The sequence below is a fragment of the Heterodontus francisci genome, chromosome 1 (genome assembly GCF_036365525.1).
Source record: "Heterodontus francisci isolate sHetFra1 chromosome 1, sHetFra1.hap1, whole genome shotgun sequence".
In the NCBI taxonomy this organism is placed as follows: domain Eukaryota; kingdom Metazoa; phylum Chordata; class Chondrichthyes; order Heterodontiformes; family Heterodontidae; genus Heterodontus; species Heterodontus francisci.
Genome location: NC_090371.1, coordinates 128,383,353 through 128,404,370, shown reverse-complemented (window position 1 = coordinate 128,404,370; position 21,018 = coordinate 128,383,353). Strand labels below are relative to the sequence as shown.

Below are 21,018 nucleotides of genomic sequence, written 5' to 3'. Positions count from 1 at the left end.
GGTTTGGAGGGCCATGGTGACTTGCGTGTAGAGACTTCACAGCTTTTCAGAAATATATAGCTCTCTTCATTGGACTGTTGCAAGCTCATCTGGATTTATAAAGATGTTCATATTGCAAATTGAGAAAAGTGAAAGAAAACCAGATATTCATCACTTTGGAATAAACTAAATGCATATTATATTGCTGCATCAATATAAATGCACAAACGGAATGCTCCAACAGTTATCAAATACTTTTGTGATGTGTTATGACCAAGGTGGGAGGAGTGTACTGTTTATTCTAGTATCACTTCTCCACAGCTCACAACATTTATTTAAATTTTCCCACTTCCCAATACGGTCAACCACATACTCTTATTTTTCCCAGAATAAAACGCACCAACCAGATTTCTTTAATAAACAACAAAATTATCAGTTTATTATAAACCAAGTCTTAACCAATAATGAAGTAAAACATACACAAATTGAAATATTGAAGTCCCTTATTTATCTTAGCCCCTCACACACACACACACACATACATACACACTGGTTAACCGGAAACATAAAATGGATTTTTGTTAAAGTGCTGAAAAAAACACTTAGGCTGAATCCTTGATCATACTTGAAGATAAACAAAAGAAATGGAAAGATGACCTTTGGTTTGTTTTGGCGTGCCAAATGCATATCAACAGCTGGCACTGGGATCTTGCTAGAACATCTTTCCAGGTGATGTTGAAGATCAGTTTGGGTAGGCTTTCCAAGAACTGCAGCTACGGAGGCTTCAAATACGTCTTACAACTGAAATGCAGCAACAAGGTTTAAGTTCCTACACATTCAATATGCAAAGTTTCTTCAAACACAGTTGGAAATAGGAAACTGACACACTGTATGCATGATTTGTTTTCAAGAGAGAGAGAGCTAAGCTGAGTCATCTTCTGGCAGGTAAAAACCGACTGTCTGTTGTAACAGTTCAAACTGAATCTTAAAACATTCCAGAAGACAAGCCTGCTGACATCTATAAATCTTGACCTGTCACTTCTTCATAAACATCTCCCCAAGTCAAAAACAACCCCTGCTGGGGTTGGTGCCTTCCAGTAAGACTTGTTTACAAGCCAAATCCAGGAACCTTCTGGTGACTTTTTTTTAAAAACCCACAAAGTTTAGCCTTGTCAAGATTCCAGATGAATCGATGTCCATAATTCAACTATAAGTCCTTGAAACATATTTTGCAAAAAATTATAGAAGCAATCTTGTAACAAATGATAGATTAACCTTGTAAATATTTTACAGTGTTTGTCAGTGTTCATATTCAGAGATAGTTGGGCTTGAGGCAGTTCATGCTAAACCTCACATTTTCTTTTCTGCAGGTGATGAATGATGCTGAGTACTCAGAATGGCTAAAATTCCATCTCTTAGCAGAGACAAGTATTGATAACCAAGAGGAACTCCTATTTGAATCAGCTCTTAATCTCGAAACTAGCCTAACCTTGCTCGGTAAATAATCGCAAATACAAACTGTGGAATGTCCTACATTCTTATAGCAGCTTAACTTGATATATTATTTATATTAGTATTGTAGTGAGGATGTGTTCAGAATTTCTAAAATGCTTTTCCTGGATCAGGTGGTGCTTAACTCTATGGGCGTAATCTTCCCAGTCCTCCGGAGGCAGGTTTGAAGGCAGGAAATTTTGAAATGAAGGCGTCGGGCCAGCGGCCCGACATGTTTCTGCCTCCAGGCGATCTTGCCTAGCAGTGGCAGGTAGCTAATTTGAATATTTAAGTGCACACTTGTGAGCAAATTGGGAATGCCACCAGAATCTCTTCCCCCACCCCTGACTAAGGGAAAGCCAGGCAGGCACCTGGAAGCAGTATGAGAGTGGCTGGCCACGGGACCCACAGCCCTCCTATCCTTATCCACCCCTCCTCCCTGCTGGGTGGCCAGGCAGCACGAACAGGGTTGGGACCCATTTTGGTCCTGAACTCAGAAAATCTTCGAAGGCGGTAAGATTCCACCCTATGAGAGCTGCTGAATACAGTCTTGAGCGTGTTTTGTAGGTTACTGTTTATATCCCTATCCAAATATATGAGGTTTTGTTTAGATTATGGAGGACTGTGGTTTTCATTTTTTAATGATGACGCTGTGCTTATTTATACACCTGTTGTAAAATGCTTCATTTTTTTTGAATTCCCTTGAAAAACTGCTGGTAAAATCATTTTTATGAAGATTTTACAGTGGGACCAACATTTTCTGCCAATGTGTTTGCCAGCCTGCAATCTTTCTCACATTCTCTTTAGTGAAAATTGTGGGCTAACAATGTAGCAGAAAATCTTGCCAAGGAAGTCTCAATGTGTAGTCTCAGGTGAAACAGAGTTAGAAGGTGGGGAAATAATTGGATCAGTGAGCACAGCTGTATTTCATTTTAAAGTCATAAATTCTATACTTGCATAATGCTTTGATTTTATATGATAATTCACAGGTAAATAAAAAATATTATCTTCATTTGGGAAGCAGAATTGGTTGAAGCAGTAAAGGTTCAAAGAGCAATTCTCAATCTTTTTGCTTCTGAAGCCTCCCTCCACCCCACCCATCCCCACATTTCAGTGGACCCTCATAGCACAACACAAGTATATCCTCTGTATAAAAATAGCTATACAATTAAACATATATATGATTATTTTTGTTTTACTTAATCTAAAACTTGTGAGTGAGTATACAATGACTGCCATCTGCGAGGACTCCGTTTGCACTTTCACACCAAAGACCCACAGCAATTTCCCAGTCTGCATGTACTGGCTCTGAGGCCTGTCTCTCCCCTTCTCCTGAGGATGGTCACCTTGGCAAGTAATCCGTGGCCAGACAGCACCATGCTTCTCTGGTTTTGCAATGTCGAGAGCTGACCGTATTTTTGCTTGGAGTTTTGTTACCACATGCCCATAGGTTGCAATAACCAGGCATATTTCCATACGTACATTATAGGGGAAGGGGCTATGGGGGCTCAGAGCCTGCTGCTTTTGGCTGCTCCTGTCACTGCTGCCCCAGGCTTCCGCTGCCAAGGCTCATTCCATTTTATTTTCATGCACTTTTTTTTCGTTTCGTATGTTTCCGTGTGCTGCTGTTCAGGTTAAACCGGAGCCACACTATCAGGTTCAGGTTCAGAAAAAAACCCACAGTTATTTTTGGTGAATTCAAGAACCCCCTCCGATTGAGAATCCCTGGGCTAGGGAACTGGGAGACTTAAAGCTGAGGTGCTACAGCAACGCCACTGGTGGAAGAGCATAATTATACATGATTCATTTACTTGTGCAATTCCCTTCATAAATGTGGAGTGCTGACATCAGGATTTAACGTTTTATAGACTGGAAATGCATGCAAACGTAAGACTTTTAATATATCACAGTCAACCAATAGTCCAAGGAGCAAACCTGACCCTATCTTCAGCTGGTTTCCACAAATCCACTTGAAACAGGGATCATTAGAAAGGGAGCAGGAGCAGTTTTTTCCACACGACTGCACCCTGAGCCCAGCAGCTTTGGAGACAATAACTAAAAACTGATCAAGGATTAAATTTTGGAACCATTTTCATAATGTTTCAATAAATATGTAAACTTAAACTCAGTTTCATAATTTTAGATGCATCAGGAAACATAATTCTTAAAACACAATCGTGAAGCTAATTCTTGAATCTTTCCACGTGATTTTGTGTGTGGAAATAACAAACCATTTCATGCAATTCCATGTTTAGGTGCTACAGGCATTGTAGATCGCTTGCAGGAGGGTGTCCCAGACACCATTATGGCACTTCGGAAGGCAAAGATAAAGATTTGGGTCCTAACAGGAGACAAACAGGAAACTGCTGTTAACATTGCCTACGCCTGTAAACTCCTGGAACAAAACGACAGCATTTTCACTCTCAACACACAGAACAAGGTAAATGGAAACTTACGTGCACTGCAACAGTAGTGTTTGAAATGGTACAGCAGTTATTATTGAACACTCGTGTTTAAAGACTTAAAACTGTGAACAAAATAAAAGTTCTTATTGAAGATATTCTTATTATTTAAGCAAGTATCCAGGGTTTTTTTTATTCTTTTAGGGGATGTGGGCTTCGCTGGCTAGGCCTGCATTTATTGCCCATCCCTAATTGCCCTTGAGAGGTTGGTGGTGAGCTGCCTTCTTGAACCACTGCAGTCCATATGGTGTAGGTACACCCGCAGTGCTGTTAGGAAGGGATTTCCAGGATTTTGATCCAGCGACAGTGAAGAAACAGCAATATAGTTCCAAGTCAGGATGGTGTGTAGCTTGGAGGGAAACTTGTAGTTAGTGGTGTTTCCATGCATCTGCTGCCCCTGACCTTCTAGTTGATAGAGGTCATGAGTTTGGAAGGTGCTGTCGAATCAGCCTTGATGAGTTGCTGCAGTGTATCTTGTAGATGGTACACAGTGCTGCCACTGTGCGTCAGTGGTGGAGGGATTGAAGGTTGTGGAAGGGGTGCCAATCAAGCAGGCTGCTTTGTCCTGGATGGTGTCGAATTTCTTGAGTGTTGTTGGAGCTGCACCCATCCAGGCAAGTGGAGAGTATACCATCACACTCCTGACATGTGCTCTGTAGATGGTGGACAGGCTTTGGGGAGTCAGGAGATGAGTTACTCGCCGCAGGATTCCTAGCCTCTGACCTGCTCTTGTAGCCACAGTATTTTTATGGCTACTCCAGTTCAGTTTCTGGTCAATGGTAGCCCCTCGGATGTTGATAGTGGGGGATTCAGTGATGGTAATGCCACTGAATGTCAAGGGGAGATGGTTAGATTCTCTCTTGTTGGAGATGGTCATTGCCTGGCACTTGTGTGGCATGAATATTACTTGCCACTTATCAGCCCAAGCCTGGATATTGTCCAGGTCTTGCTGCATTTCTACACGGACTGCTTCAGTATCTGAGGAGTCGCGAATGGTGCTGAACATTGTGCAATCATCAGTGAACATCCCCACTTATGACCTAATGATTGAAGGAAGGTCATTGATGAAACAGCTGAATATGGTTGGGCCTAGGACACTGCCCTGAGGAACTCCTGCAGTGATGTCCTGGGACTGAGCATAACTGGAGTTCAGTGAAGAGGACATCACTTTTTCCACTATTTATTTCAGAATTCTTTTACTTTTTGGCTTGATGACCTCAAGTTCCTCTGTTGCTCTCTTTCCATGCATAAGTCCTCTAACTAATCTAAGATCATTCTGCAAAGTAAGAACAGCTCCAAACTTCTGTTTGCAAAAAATGATAATCTCTGACTACCATCCCCATCAATTACTATGCTCAATTCAGACAACAAATATGAAGAGGTTATGCATGTTTTAGTGTCCTAAAACAAAGGCATATGCTGTGTTGCCCTTACTCCCTCTGACCCTAACCCACTCCGCCCTTTACTTTTGTTCATTCCCCTTCCCCAAGCACTTGTCCTCCACCCTGTTCCACAGTATATCCTCCATCTCTTCTGTCCCATCCCACAAACAAATATTTTCCATTAAGCCCACCACCTGCACCTTCAATTCCCGCCACCCATCCCAACTTCTGACCATAAAACCCCCCATTTTTCACTCCTATTATCACTTATATCAACCTATCTCATATCCTCTCACTTCGCCTCTACATCTTTAAACAACCTCTGTCGTCAATCCCCTCCTCAGAAAACGTTCTCAACTTCTCCATCCTTGCCAACTTACGGCAACCTTTCCAATGTTGTTCTTAAAATCCTGGAATGCAGGCCTTACAAATACTCTCCATTTGAAGCCTTCCAATCAGGCTTGTATCCCATTCGCACTGAAGCCACACTGATCAATGTCACCAGTGACATCCTATATAACTGCATCCTTGACATCTCTGGTGCCTTTGGCACTGTTGATCACTCCATTTGCCTCGATCATCTCTCTTTCACCTCCATGGCACTGCTCCCTTCTAGTTCCCTTTCCTGCACTGTAGACATTGCATCGCAGGTAATTTCTCCTTCCTCGTCTGCATAGTCATCTTTAATATATCTCAATCTTTCATTCCTTTTCATCATTTACCCACTATTCTTTGCTGATCTCTAGACCCATTGTTAATAAGGAAAGTGTTGGGAGCCCGAAACAGCACAGAAAAATGGCAAGGCCGTTATGCAAAGGTCCTGCCAAATGTAACGGCTGTACCTCATTATCATTTCTTCCATTCCCGCCCAGCTACCAGCCAAATTGAAAGCCTGGCCAGCTGCTGGGCTGGATAATTAACAGCAGGAGGTTGCAGATGGGGACCCTCAGAGACGTCCAATGGCAATGGGGGTGGGGGTTGGGATGGGCTGCGACCACAGCTAGGAGAGAGTGACGTTGGAGCTGAAGGGTGGGCAGGTCAGCAAGTATGCTATGGGGTTGGGGGTGGTGGTGTGGGGGAGAGAGAAGTCAGCAGTTGGCAAAGGGGAGGCCGATGGCTTCACTGAGGGTTTATGGGGAGCATTCCTGCTCTTCCTGGCTCATAAAGCGTGCTGAGAAAGACATTTATCTTATAGAGCCAGAAACTCCTCCCTCCCTTTCACTTCCAGCTCTCCTAACCCCTTGGAAACATGCAGCAAATGTAAAATTTAAATCGGGTTACCAATTGCTGTGTGGAACTGTAATTTAAATATATTAATGAAGTGACCCACCTCTCCAAGGCAGGGCACTCACATGCCACAAAGCCCACTTCTAAAAACAGCAATGAGTGTACACACGGCAGGTTGAGGGTTGGTTTCCCCATTTTTTGATTTTTAACCTCCCTTGACCCTTTCCCACTTGTCATAGATAGGATTGGTGGGGGGAAGTGATTAATGTCGAGTCCTCTGTCTCACACTGATATTTTCTAACCCGCAACAATGCACAGATAATTAGTTGGCTTCGATATCCAACTTATTTTTTGAAAATTGAAGTAATGTGAAAAGAAGAAAAACTTTCATTATTCTTTCCATCTCTGCTCCCGAATTTTCTCTTTCTCCTTTCCTCAATCCTTTAGACATTAGAAATTCAGCTAATGATAAAAGAAAGGCAGTTGAAGAAAAAAATTCCATAAGCATTTTGAATGACTAGTGGTGGCCCAGTTGTGCAGTTACTGACAGGTTTCTTTCAACAAAACCTATTATAAATGTGTACATAGGAATTTATAATAGGGAGAAAAAGCTGACGCAGAATATGGGCATAAATGTAATAACAAGAAATCAAGATGCACAGACAGGTAGTGTATGCTTTTTAAGATGTTGATCTCCAGTGGCGTCTCACACAGAGCCAAGACCGAATGCAGTATTGAAGTTTGGCTAGCAAATATCTATCAATCTCAACTGTAAAATTATGAATTGAGATAGCATCTACTGCTTTTTGTGGCTTAGAGAGTGTTCCACACTTCTACCACCCTTTACATGAAGTAGTGTTTCCTAACTTATGTCCTGAATGGCCTAGCTCTGATTATGTTCCCTGTCTTAGACTCCCCCACCAATGAAAATAGATTCTCTCTTAAATAGCCGATCAAAAACCTCAAATTGCCCCTTAACCTTCTAGATTACAGAAATAGAAATCCAGTTTATATAATCTCTCCTCATAATCTAACCCTTGGAGTTGCCTCTGTAATCTCTTCCAGCCCCGCAACCCTCCGAGATACCTGTCCTGCTTTAATTCTGGCCTCTTAAGCATCACTAATTTTAATTGCTCCACCACTAGCTGCTATGACTTCAGCTGCCAAGGCTCTAAACTCTGGAATTCCCTTCCTAAACCTCTCCGCCTCTACCTCATTTTCCTCTTTTAAGCCACTCCTGAAAACCTACCTCTTTGACCCCAAGCTTTTGGTTATCTGCCTTAATAGCGCTATATGTGGTTGGTGTCAAATTTTGTTTTATAATGCTCCTGTGAAGTTTCATTATGTTAAGGGCACTATATAAATACAAGTTGTTGTCATAGTAGTAGGAGCCACTGCCGCCACTGTGGCTAGGTGATCGGGAGAAGAGTAGAGGAAAGAGGAGGATAGGGAGGAAGGAGCAGGAGACCATAGGGAAGGGAACAAAGGTACAGAAATTATCTCTCAGAGAAGGGTGGCCTAAGCTTTCACCTGAGCAGAGATTGATCCATCTAACAATAGATATTTTGGAGGAAGGGAAGGTGTAGCCACTGAAACAAATTTTCTCTCCTGCCAGCATCCCTAATTTTGCCCAGCCAGGGTGATGAGGGTCTGGATAGGCTTCCTTCTAACAAGAGTCCATAAATGTTTACAATAGGGAGGGTGAGCATTTTGGTGTGTGATGGTGCCAAGACAGCAACAGGTATAGGTATAGCCTCTGAGGAGAATTGGTATTTTTGGAAATGTTTCCAGGGAGCGACTTGGTTGAGATGAGATATCTGGTGAGTGACAAAGATGAGAAGGTGTTGCTTCATCAATGACCTTCCCCCCCCCCCCCACCCCATCATAAGGTCAGAAGTAGGATGTTCGCTGATGATTGCACAATGTTCAGCTCCATTCGCAACTCCTCAGATACTGTGTCCATACGCAGCAAGGCCTGGACAACATTCAGGCCTAGGCAGATGTGTGGCATGAATGTTACTTGCTTCGTCAGTGCCAGGCAATGACCATCTCAAACAAGAGAGAATCTAACCATCTCCCCTTGAAATTCAATGGCATTACCATCACTGAATCCCCCACTATCAACATCCTGGGTGTTACCATTGGCTAGAAACTGAACTGGACCAGCCATATACATACTGTGGCTACAAGGGCGGTTCAGAGACTGGGAATTCTATGGTGTTTAACTCATCTCCTGACACCCCAAATCCTATCCACCATCCACAAATCAGGAGTGTGATGGAATACTCTCCACTTGCCTGCATGGGTGCAGCTCCAACAATATTCAAGAAGCTCGATACCATCCAGAATAAAGCAGTCCGCTTGATCGACACCATATCCAACAACTTCAACATTTACTCCCTTCATCACCGATGCACAGTGACAGCAGTATGCACCATCTACAAGATGCATTGCAGCAACTCACCAAGGCTCCTTCAGCAGCACCTTCCAAACCTGTGACCTGTACCACCTAGAAGGACAAGAGCAGTAGACGCATGGGAACATCACCATCTTCAAGTTCCCCTCCAAGTCACACACCATCCTGACTTTGAAATATATCACCGTTCCTTCACTGTCGCTGGATCAAAATCCTGGAACTCCCTTACTGCACTGTGGGTGTACCCGCACCAGATGGACTGCAGTGGTTCAAAAAGGTGGCTCACCATCACCTTCACAAGGGCAATTAGGGATGGGCAACATATGTGGGCCTTGCCAGCGACACGCACATCCCTTGAAAGGACAAAAAAAAGTTGTCCGTTTCTATTCTGGTATAAAAGGATATTAGGGTGCCCATAGGTTGCCAATAGCGGGAGGTGAAGAATTCTCAAATATTGGAACTTAGCTTTAACTTTTATAGCAGAAATTAGAATTTTAAAGATTACCAATACAATTATTCTTACTGGGTGGATCTCAGGCTGGGTGAAACTGTTGACAGGCAAGGTCTAACACACCATTGACATTGAAAGCTTTGATCACAGTGTCACCTACAGACAGGACCGGTACTACAAGCAGTATAATTGTTTTTCCCATGAGGATGAGGTTCCCACGAAACTTTGAGTTTTATGCCTTGCACACTCTCAGAACCCTTTGTGTGAAAGGGCGGCGCAGTGGTTAGCACTGCAGCCTCACAGCTCCAGCAACCCGGGTTCAATTCCAGGTACTGCCTGTGTGGAGTTTGCAAGTTCTCCCTGTGTCTGCGTGGGTTTTCTCCGGGTGCTCCGGTTTCCTCCCACAAGCCAAAAGACTCGCAGGTTGGTAGGTAAATTGGCCATTATAAATTGCCACTAGTATAGGTAGGTGGTAGGGAAATATAGGGACAGGTGGGGATGTGGTAGGAATATGGGATTAGTGTAGATTAGTGTAAAATGGGTGGTTGATGGTCGGCACAGACTCGGTGGGCCGAAGGGCCTGTTTCAGTGCTGTATCTCTAAACTAAACTAAACTAAAAAATATGCCCTGTGTTGCAATTTTTTGTGTAATATATTTTTACAGTTTGTAACAAAAGCCCTGTTCCTGAATTAGGTGGCGAACATTACTTTTGTTGAAGTAGTAAATGATTGTATCAACATAATTCCTGACACACGTGAGCTATGTACAGTCTTTTGATAGGAACAGTCTTGCTCTGTTGGTTGTGGGTGGGAGGAGAAGGAAATGGGAATAAATGGCAAGTGATTTCCCAGTGCGTTCAAACAAAGGTTAGGGTCACGTTGTTCTTTTACTCTAAGTCTCCAGGGACCAAAGCAAAATATCTTTAGGAAATCAAAGAACAGCTGTGTAATCTGTTTGCAATATGTTGACTCATTTAGGTTTTGACTGTAAGCTTTCCAATTTAGAATCCTTTTCATGCTATTTTTTTTTTTCTGTGCATTTACCTTTTTTAAAGCTGTTATCATACATCGTCCTCTACTATCTATTTTTGTGAGGACAGGGAGTGGTTAGTGAGTTGGATGGGCCATACCTGCTATCATTGATAAGAAGCACCTACAGAATGGAATAAAAACAGAAGGTGCTGGAAATACACAGCATGTCTGGCAGCATCTGTGGAGAGAGAAACCGAGTTAACATTTCAGGTCTGTGACCTTTCATCAGAACTGGCCAAGGTTAGAAATGTAGTGGGCTGAATTTTAGGAGAGCGCCGCAGGTCGCAGCGCACCCCGCGCAGATGCGCCCTCCCTGAGCCCCCACGATATTACGCGCATGGGCTTATTTAAAAAGAGGGGGCAGAGTGTCTGCCCCCGATGACGTAGAGGGGGCGGACGCCGGGTCCCTGGCACCGCCATCCGGCGCCATTGTGCAGGCGCCGGCGCCATTTCTAAAGGGCTTTAAGCCCTTACAATTAATTTTTAAAGGTACGTTATTGGGAATTTTTTAATAAAAAATAATAAAGATGTGGAGTCCCTTCCCCAACCCCCTCAGTGGTCATTTCATTGCCCGATATGACCAACACTTGCCTTTTTCCCTACCCAAACTTCCCCCCAACCTTTTAACTTCTAACTTCAACCCCTTCCCACATCCAATAAGAATTGATTTCCCCGCTCCCCCACCTCTCCTGCCCTGAAAATTTTATTCCTCCCCCCTCCCTACCAGGTTCACGCCTCGGAACGCCGTGTGGCATTCCAAAGGCACGCGAAGCACTATTGGCAGCTGTAAAATCGGCATGGGACAGCCACTGCCTGCAAGCAAGTTTATGTAAATCTCATTAATGTTAATTTAAATATGGAGAAGCAGAGCCCGCTACCAGGCGGCAGGGAGGCTGCACCGAGGTCCCCTCGCTGCCGGTAATATGCGGCGGGCCCTTCTCAACGTTGGGGGTCAAGGCGGGCCTCTCCCTGCAGAATTTCATTGACCCCCCCCCCACTGACCCGTGGTGTCAAGGGACTGGTAAAATTCAGCCCAATAGGTTTTAAGCAAGTGAAGTGGGGGTGGGGGGAAAGAGAACAAAAGGGAAGATGTGTGATAGGGCAAAGGGCAGGAGAGATTAAATGATGAAGATGCCATGCGACAGAGGCCAAGGGAGTGCTGATGGTGTGGTGAAAGACAGAGCATTAGTCCAGAGAAAGTGTTAATGACAGAATTATGGACATCTCTGTCCAAAAGCACAAACATGCAAAAACAAGTTTAAGGTAGGCACATGGTCAAAAAAAATGAAAAAGGCCAGTCATGCTCTGAAATTATTGAACTCAATGTTGAGTCCAAAAGGCTGTAGAGTGCCTAATCAGAAAATTAGATTCTGTTCCTCAAGTTTGCGTTGATGTTCACTGGAACACTGCAGCAGACCAGGGACAGAAATGTGGGTTTAAGAGCGGGGTGCTGAATTGAAATGGCAAGCAACTGGAAGCTTGGGGTCATGCTTGCAGACTGATTGGAGGCGTTTCGCAAAGCAGTCACCCAATCTGCCTTTGGTCTTCCCAGTGTAGTGGAGACCGCATTGTGAACAGCAAATACAGTATACTAAATTGAAAGAAGTACAAGTAAATCGCTGCTTGACCTGGAAGGAGTGTTTGGGGCCTTGGATTGTAAGGAGAGAGGAGGTAAAAGGGCAGGTACTACAGCTCCTGCAATTGCATGGGAAGGGGACGAGGTGTCAGGGGTGATGGAGGAGTGGATCACGGAAGGAATGATCCCTTCAGAATGCTGACGGGAGAGGGGAAGATGCATTTGGTGGTGGCATCATGCTGGAGGTGGCAGAAATGGTGGAGGATGATCCTTTGAATGTGTAGGCTGGTGGGGTGGAAAATGAGGACAAGGGGAACCCTGTCACGGTTCTGGGAGGGATGGGAAGGGGTGAGGGCAGACGTGCATGAAATGGGTTGACACGCATCTGCAACCTTCCACAACAGCTCTTCTGATATGTCTTCCTTTTTTCTCAACTGAGGATTCCTCCCCCCGCCCCCTGTGATTGACAGGGCCCTCCACTTGTCCTCATTTTCCACTCCACCAGCCTACACATCCTCCGTCATATCCGCCACCTCCAACGTGATGCCACCACCAAACACATCTTCCCCTCCCCTGTCAGTATTCCGAAGGGATCATTGCCTCCATGACACCCTGGTCCACTCCTCCATTACTCCCTACACCTCATCCCTTCCCACGGCACCTTCCCATGCAATCGCAAGAGCTGTATTTTACCCTTTTACCTCCTCTCTCCTCACCATCCAAGGCCCCAAACATTCCTTCCAGGTCAAACAGTGATTTACTTGTACTTCTTTCAATTTAGTATACTGTATTCGCTGCTCACAATGCGGTCTCCTCTACCTTGGGGAGACCAAACGCAGATTGGGTGACCGCTTTGTGGAACACCTCCACTCAGTCCGAAAGCATGATCCCAAGCTTCCGGTTGCTTGCCATTTCAATTCAGCGCCCTTCTCTCAAACACACATTTCTGTCCTTGGCCTGCTGCAGTGTCCTAGTGAACATCAACGCAAGCTCGAGGAACAGCACCTCATTTTCCAATTAAGCACTCTACAGCCTTCCGGACTCAACGTTGAGTTCAATAATTTCAGAGCATGCCTGGCCTTTTTCATTATTATTTTATTTTATTTTATTTATGTTCCTGCCTTAAACTTAGTTATTCATGTTTGTGCTTTTGGACAGAGCTGTCTATTATTCTGTCAGTAAGACTCTCTCAAATATTGCTCTGTCTTTCACCACACCATTAGCACTCTCTTTGCCTTTGTCCCATGACATCTTCATCATTTAATCTCTCCTGCACTATCATGCACCTTCCTTTTTGTTCTCTTCCCCCCCCCCCCCACCCCTACTTCACTTGCTTAAAACCTATTACATTTCTAACCTTTGCCAGTTCTGATGAAAGGTCACAGAACTGAAATGTTAACTCTGCTTCTGTCTCCACAGATGCTGCCAAAGCTGCTGAGTATTTCCAACATTTTCTGCTTTTATTTCAGATTTCCAGCATCCACAGTATTTTGCTTTTATTTTATTGAATGGAATGATTGTTTTCCTTCTCAGCCTTGATCTTTGCTGTCTCCCTTTTAAGCAGTATAGCCGAGGTTTCAGGTTACCGAAGACAGCTGGTTTGAGCGACAGTAGCCTGGGGATTTGAGTTTGCAATCTTCTGTTTTGGAAGCAGATAATCAACTCTTTGAACTGCTGGGCTATTACAGCGGTCATATTTGCAATGCTCCCCAATTCAGTCATTTTAAAAACTTGTTGGAAGAATTCCGATGAATTTGGATTAAAGGTGCAGTTTTGTACTTGTGTTGATGGGGACTATGTTCCAGTTTTATTTGAAATGAAACAATTTTTAAATTTTGTTTCTGTTCTGTGTTCTCGTCAACAAAGTGAAAGGATCCCTAAGTTAGGTAAAACCAACCAAATAGAACTACAAATGGAAATTAAGATGTATTACACCAGATGCACCGTGATCAACTCTGTTTTGATTTGTACTTGCCTTTGGTTAGAGTGACTGAATAAAATGAAGGAAAGTTGATTGAATGTAGGCAATAATACAGTCCAATATATTTGGCCACCGACACTGGGCGTGTGGTGATCTGTTTTCCCAAAGCAGCTTAATTACCAAGGTTCAGATAAATCACAAATGTCATTCTGTTTTGAAGCAAAAGATTGATAAAGTGTACCCAAAGCACACTCATTGACGAGATTACTTGCTTTGAGACTTTCCTAATTTAACACAATATATGCTAATAATAACCTTTCTGATTTGGAGCAAGTTCTGAATTTGCTTCCAGGAAACCGAGATTGGAATTTTACTCCATTCAGAAGATGTAAAAGAACCTTACGTTTCTGGCAGCCTTCATGATTGATATGTGGAAAATTTTAACATTGTACTTGAATTTGGCATTTTTCTTTTTAATTCCTGATCCTGGTTCTTGATGAGAACAAAAATTGCACATTATCTTTTGGAAATAACTTGTTCAATATATAATAACATAGCTTAAATGTTTGTCTCTGCTGCTTCATAGTCTATTCTTGCTCATGGAAAAGGTGGGCTGTGCAAGACACTGTTCTTCCTGATCAGATCAGTGTCTCAGACTGGCATATTACTGGGGGTGGCTGAGCTGTAAGGAAATAGCAGGATAATTTCCAAGTGCAGTGTAGGGCAACCTCTGGTGGTCAGGGCTGAGATGTACTGTGATGCTGCCTTCTAGCTGCACTCCCTCGTGGCTGATTTGATTCCACAAATCATATCTGTGCTTACAAAATATAATTTCTTCCATTTAACTATCTCCTGTTTTCCACTCAAGCATCTTATAGATTATTCTGTTTCTTATGTTGTGTGCCTTTTTTTGTACTTTTCCCTCTCCCCTCCTTTTATTCTTTTCCTTTATAAATGTTGTTCATCTGTAATATCTTCCAGTTCTGATGAAGAGCTCACACCTGAAACATTGGCTTATCTTTATTCTCCATAGATACTGCTTGAAATGCTGATTGCTACCAGCATTTTCTGTTTTTTGTTTGTTTTCCAGCTACTGCAGCTTTTTATGTCTTTGTACTTATATTGTCCACTTTGTATTTTCTCCTGTTTCTGTATGTTAATGTATTTTATAGGGTTGTGAAGAAATCCTGAGTAACAATCATTGTAAAGTATCAAAAAACAGAACAGATTATTTACCAGTATATCAAATTTATATGATGTATAATAATTAGAATACCTCAAGCTTTAAAATACAATATATGTTGATTCTTACCTATAAACATTGCTTTTATTGTGTGTGCTACAATTAGTAAAATATTTAAAGGGGATGTGCAACTTATGAATTTTCCCAAAAGCCTAAATGTGATTGAAAGACATACATCACTTGGTCATGTCTAGTTCTGATTTCCAAAAAGTTAATAAATAGAATGGAGATAATCGCATTAATACATTTACTGTCAAGTATCATAACGTGATAGATTGTTTTATAGAAGTGTATCTTTTTATTCATTCTTGGGATGTGAGCATCACTGGCAAGGTCAGCATTCGTTGCCCATCCCTGATTGCCCTTGAGAAGGTGGTGGTGAGCTTTGAACCACTGCAGTCCATATGGTGTAGGTGCACCCACAGTTGTGTTAGGAGAGAGTTACAGTTTTGTGACCAGTGACAGTGATCGAACGGCAAAATGGTTTTAAGTCAGGATAATGTGTGGCTTGGAGGAGAACCTTTCAGATGGTGGTGTTCTTGTTCATCTGCTGCCCTTATTCTAGGTGGTAGAGGTCACAGGTATGGAAGCTGCTGCTAAAGGAGCCTTAGTGAATTGCTGCAGTGTGTCTTGTAGATGGTACACACTGCTGTCACTGTGCGCCAGTGGTGGATGAGATTGTCAATCAAGCAGACTGCTTTGTCCTGGATGATGGTGAGTTTCTTGAGTGTTGTTGGAGCCAGGCAAGTGGAGAGTATTCCATCACACTTGTAAATTATGGACAGGCTTTGGGAAGTCAGGAGGTGAGTTACTCGCCGCAGAATTCCTAGCCTCTGACCTGCACTTGTAGCCACAGTACTTATATGGCTGGTCCAGTTCAGTTTCTGGTCAGTGGTAACCCCAGGATGTTGTTGGTGGGGGATTCAGCGATGGTAATACCGTTGAATGTCAAGGGGAGATAGTTAGATTCTTTCTTGGGAATGGTCATTGTCTGGCATTTGTGTGCCATGAATTTTAGTTGCCACTTATCAGCCAAGCCTGACTGATGTCCAGGTCTTGCTGCATGCAGGCACAGACTGCTTCAGTATCTGAGGAGTCACGAATGCTACTGAACACTGAAATCATCAGCAGAAATCCCTACTTTTGACCTTATGATGGAGGGCAGGTCTTTGATAAATCAGCTGAAGGTGGTTGGGCCTAGGACACTGCCCTGAGAAACTCCTGCAGTGATGTCCTCGGGCTGAGATGATTGGGTTCCAACAATTGCAGACATCTTCCTTTGTGCTAGGTATGACTCCAAGCAGTGGAGAGTTTTCCCCCTGATTTCCATTGTTACATGTTGGTACATGTAAGTACCAATGACATAGGTAGAAAGAGGGATGAGGTCTTGCATCAAGAATTCAGGGAGTTAGGCAGCAGACTAAAAAGCAGGACCTTTCGGGTTGTAATCTCTGGATTACTCCCAGTGCCACGTGCCAGCAAGTATAGAAATAGGAGAATAGCACAGATGAATGCGTGGCTTAAGAGTTGGTGCAGGAGGGAGGGTTTTAGATTCCTGGACCACTGGGACCATTTCTGGGGAAGGTGGGACCTGTACAAGAGGGACGGTCTACATCTGAACCAGAGGGGGACTAACATCCTTGCTGGTGGGTTTGCTAGTACTGTTGGGAGAAGTTTAAACTAATTTGGCAGGGGGAGGGGACGCAGACTCCTAGCAGAATAAGGACACAGCTAAACACAGAAAAGCAAACAAGTCAGAGGGAATACAGCTGAAGTAAGTTTCAAGGGAGTAAGACCAGGATGGATGGCCTCTACTTTAATGCCAGAAGTATTACAGGTAAAACGGATGAGTTAAGGGCAAGGATTGACACATGGAATTGTGATATAGTAGCCATCACAGAGACATGGTTGAGGGAGGGGCAGGATTGGCAGCTCAATATCCCAGGATATAGAATCTTCAGGCGAGACAGAGGAGGGGGTAAAAGAGGAGGGGGCATTGCAATATTAGTTAAGGAGTCAGTTACTGCATTAAAGAGAGATGATATCTTGGAGGGGGCATCAAATGAAGCTTTATGGATAGACTTCAGGAATAAAAAAGGGACAGCCACATTGCTAGGTGTTTACTATAGACCCCCAGATAGTCAGTGGGAAATTGAGGAGCAAATATGTGTGCAATTTGCAGAAGTATGTAAAAATAATAATAGGGTAATTATATTAGGTGATTTCAACTTTTCCAACATTAATTGGGATAGTCATCATGTTAAGGGCTTAGATGGAGTGGAGTTCTTAAAATGTATACAGGAGAACTTTTTAGCTCAATATGTAGAGGATCCAACTAGGGAGGGTGCAGTGCTGGACCTAATTCTGGGGAATGAAGCTGGACAGGTGGTTGATGTGTTGGTGGGGGAACATTTTGGTGATAGCGACCACAACATGGTACAATTTAAGCTTGTTATGGAGAAAGAAATAGACAAGTTGCAAAAAATGGTTTTGTATTGGGATAGAGCGAATTTTAGTAAAATAAGGCAGGATCTGGCCAAGGTAGACTGGAAAGAGTTACTTGTCGGGAAATCTACAGAAGAGCAGTGGGGGGCATTCAAAAAGGAATTGGGGAGGGTACAGGCCCAACATGTTCCCTCTAGGTTAACAGGTCGGAGCAACAAGCCCAGAGAACCATGGATGACCAGAAATATTCAGGGTACGATGAGAAGAAAAAGAGAGGCTTTTAGCAAATACAAGGAGAGCAAATCAACTGAAGCATTAGTGGAGTTCAGAAAGTGTAGGATGGAGCTTAAGAAAGCAATTAGGAGAGCAAAGAGGGGATATGAGAAAGCTCTGGCTGGTAAAAGTAGGGAAAATCCCAAGATATTCTATAAGTATATCAATGGGAGGAGGATAACCAGGGAAAGACCAGGACCCATTAGGGACCAAGGGGGAAATCTGTGGTCAGAGCCAGAGGACATTGGTAGGTTGAATGAATGCTTCACATCTGTCTTCACCCAAGAGAATGAGGATGAAGATATGGAACTTAGAGAGAGAGACTGTGAGGTTCTTGAGCAAATTGTCATAGGGAGTGACAAGGTATTGGAGGCTTTGGCAGGCTTAAAAGTGGACAAATCTCCAGGTCTGGACAATTTGTATCCCAGGATGCTGTGGGAGGCGAGGGTGGAGATTGTAGGGGCTCTGACCCTAATTTTTAATTCCTCTCTGGCCACCGGGGAGGTTCCAGAGGACTGGAGAACAGCTAATGTGGTCCCACTATTTAAGAAAGGTTGTAGAGATAAGCCGGGGAACTATAGACCAGTGAGTCTCACGTCAGTGGTAGGAAAACTATTGGAGAAAATTCTGAAGGAGAGAATCTATCTCCACTTGGAGAGGCAAAATTTGATTAGGAATAGTCAGCATGGCTTTGTCAGAGGGAGGTCATGCCTAACAAATTTGATTGAATTTTTTGAGCATGTGACCAGGTGTGTAGATGAGGGTAGTGCAGTTCATGTAGTTTACATGGATTTCAGCAAAGCCTTTGACAAGGTCCCACATGGGAGACTTATCAAGAAAGCAAATGCACATGGGATACAGGGTAACTTGATAAGGTGGATTCAAAATTGGCTTAGCTGCAGGAGACAGAGAGTGATGACAGACGGCTGTTTTAATGACTGGAAGCCAGTGGCGTACCACTGGGATCTGTGCTGGGTCCCCTATTGTTTGTCATTTATATAAACGACATAGATGACTATGTGGGGGTTAGGATCAGTAAGTTCGTGGATGACACAACAATTGGCCGAGTGGTTAACTGTGAGGTTGAGTGTCTTGGGTTACAGGAAGATATAGACGGGATGGTCAAATGGGCAGATGGAATTTAACCCTGAAAAGTGTGAGGTGATACACTTTGGAAGGAGTAATATGACACGGAAGTATTCAATGAATGGCCTGACACTGGGAAGTTCTGAGGAACAAAGGGACCTTGGCGTGTTTGTCCATAGATCTCTGAAGGCAGAAGGGCAGGTTAATAGGGTGGTGAAAAGGGCATATGGGACACTTGCCTTTATCAATCGAGGCATAGATTACAAAAGCAGGGAGGTCATGTTGGAGTTGTATAGAACTTTGGTAAGGCCACAGCTGGAGTACTGTGTGCAATTCTGGTCGCCACATTATAGGAAAGATGTGATTGCACTGGAGGGGGTGCAGAGGCGATTCACCAGGATGGTGCCTGGGATGGAACATTTAAGCTATGAAGAGAGGTTGGATAGGCTTGGGTTGTTTTCGCTGGAGCAGAGAAGACTGAGGGGTGACCTGATCGAGATGTACAAGATTATGAGGGGCATGGACAGGGTGGATAGGGAGCAGCTGTTCCCCTTAGTTGAAGGATCAGTTACGAGGGGACACAAGTTTAAGGTGAGGGGCAGGAGGTTTAAGGGGGATTTGAGGAAGAACTTTTTTACCCAGAGGGTGGTGATGATGGTCTGGAATGCCCTGCCTGGGAGGGTGGTAGAGGCGGGCTGCCTCACACCCTTTAAAAAGTACCTGGATAAGCACTTGGCATGTCATAACATTCAGGGCTATGGGCCAAGTGCTGGCAAATGGGATTAGGTAGACAGGTCAGGTGTCTTTAATGCATTGCTGCAGACTCGATGGGCCGAAGGGCCTCTTCTGCACTGTATTATTCTGTGATTCTGTTATGAATAGGTAGAAAGGGGCGTGGGTGGTTCCCACTGTTCACCTCTCAACTGATCACTATCGTGTTTTGTTAAAAATGATGAGTTAGCCCGTTAGTGTCTTTCGGGTCAAATTAACAGACAAATGACAGGTTTTCTCACAGGTTAAAATAAAATAACTGTTTATTTTACACAATTCACAAAATGGTCGCTGCCTCACACATTCACTCACGCACGCATACACATGAATAAATAGAGAGAAAAAGTGTAAGTAGTTTAAAGTTCAAAGTGAGGTAGGTGTTCGTGGTTTACGGTAAACCTGTTGAATTTTCTCAGGACAGTCTCTTTTAAAGGTGCAGGTCTGGGTGTTTGTAGTCTCGAACATTTTGAGGTGTTGTAGATTTTCTGGTGGTTAAAACTTCAGACTGGAGATTGTAGTCACTTTAAGTTCTCCGCTGCAATAAGTTGAAGTGTAGAATTAGCAGCAGGTCTTCTTCCTCGCTTGGCTGGATCTCTTGCACAGCCTCTGACCGGACGGCTTTCTGAAGGTGTTGGCTTGGTCTCCCCTCTCTCTCTATGGGTTACCTTTTTAAGGTAAAAACTCATATTAGAGTTTCTGTTAGGAGACACACGGCTCGCTCCCACAATGTGCCGGGATGTGGAAACCATGGCTATCGATTGAACTCTGAATGGGGGCCCTCCCTGTTAACACGGTGCTATTTCACACCTATTCAATTTTGGTTTGTGCTGTGAATCCATCTGTCTCCAGAATCATTTGTTAGTTCATTCATGTTGATAAGAGTCATTAATATGCAATAGTACTGTTATCAATTTCAATGGGGTTCACCCCAGAGCTGTTTCAGATATTAATGAGTTCCATTCTTGTAGACAGGTTTGTTGTTTTCCAGTACAGGAGGGGTCATGTCACCGGTACTCCATTTTGACTGTGGTGCAAATGTTCTTGTGGGTTTTTTAATAGTTGATTTTTTAAAATTCATAATTTTTCCATTTCATTATGGCGCCTTCTGTGAATGATACCATTGACTTTATTTGTTAGGGTTCTGTTATGGTCAAGTGAGGAGGGGTCGAAGGGCTTCCCTCTTTTCCCTTCTTGTTTGACCACAACAGTTTAAATTATTTCTTAAAGTAGATGTACTGGCCAATTCGGTAAGTGTTTGATTAC

General features: G+C 43.5%; 1 protein-coding gene across 2 annotated transcripts in view; it reads left to right on the top strand.

Moving 5' to 3' along the window:
* LOC137372279 (phospholipid-transporting ATPase VD-like) overlaps positions 1-21,018 on the top strand; it is a 307,708-nt gene that overhangs the window by 245,648 nt on the left and 41,042 nt on the right. For both annotated transcript variants that reach the window (XM_068036018.1, XM_068036029.1), the window contains exons 14-15: positions 1,350-1,476; positions 3,726-3,910. In XM_068036018.1, the coding sequence (XP_067892119.1) occupies positions 1,350-1,476; positions 3,726-3,910 (312 nt within the window). The remainder of the gene's footprint in view (positions 1-1,349; positions 1,477-3,725; positions 3,911-21,018) is intronic.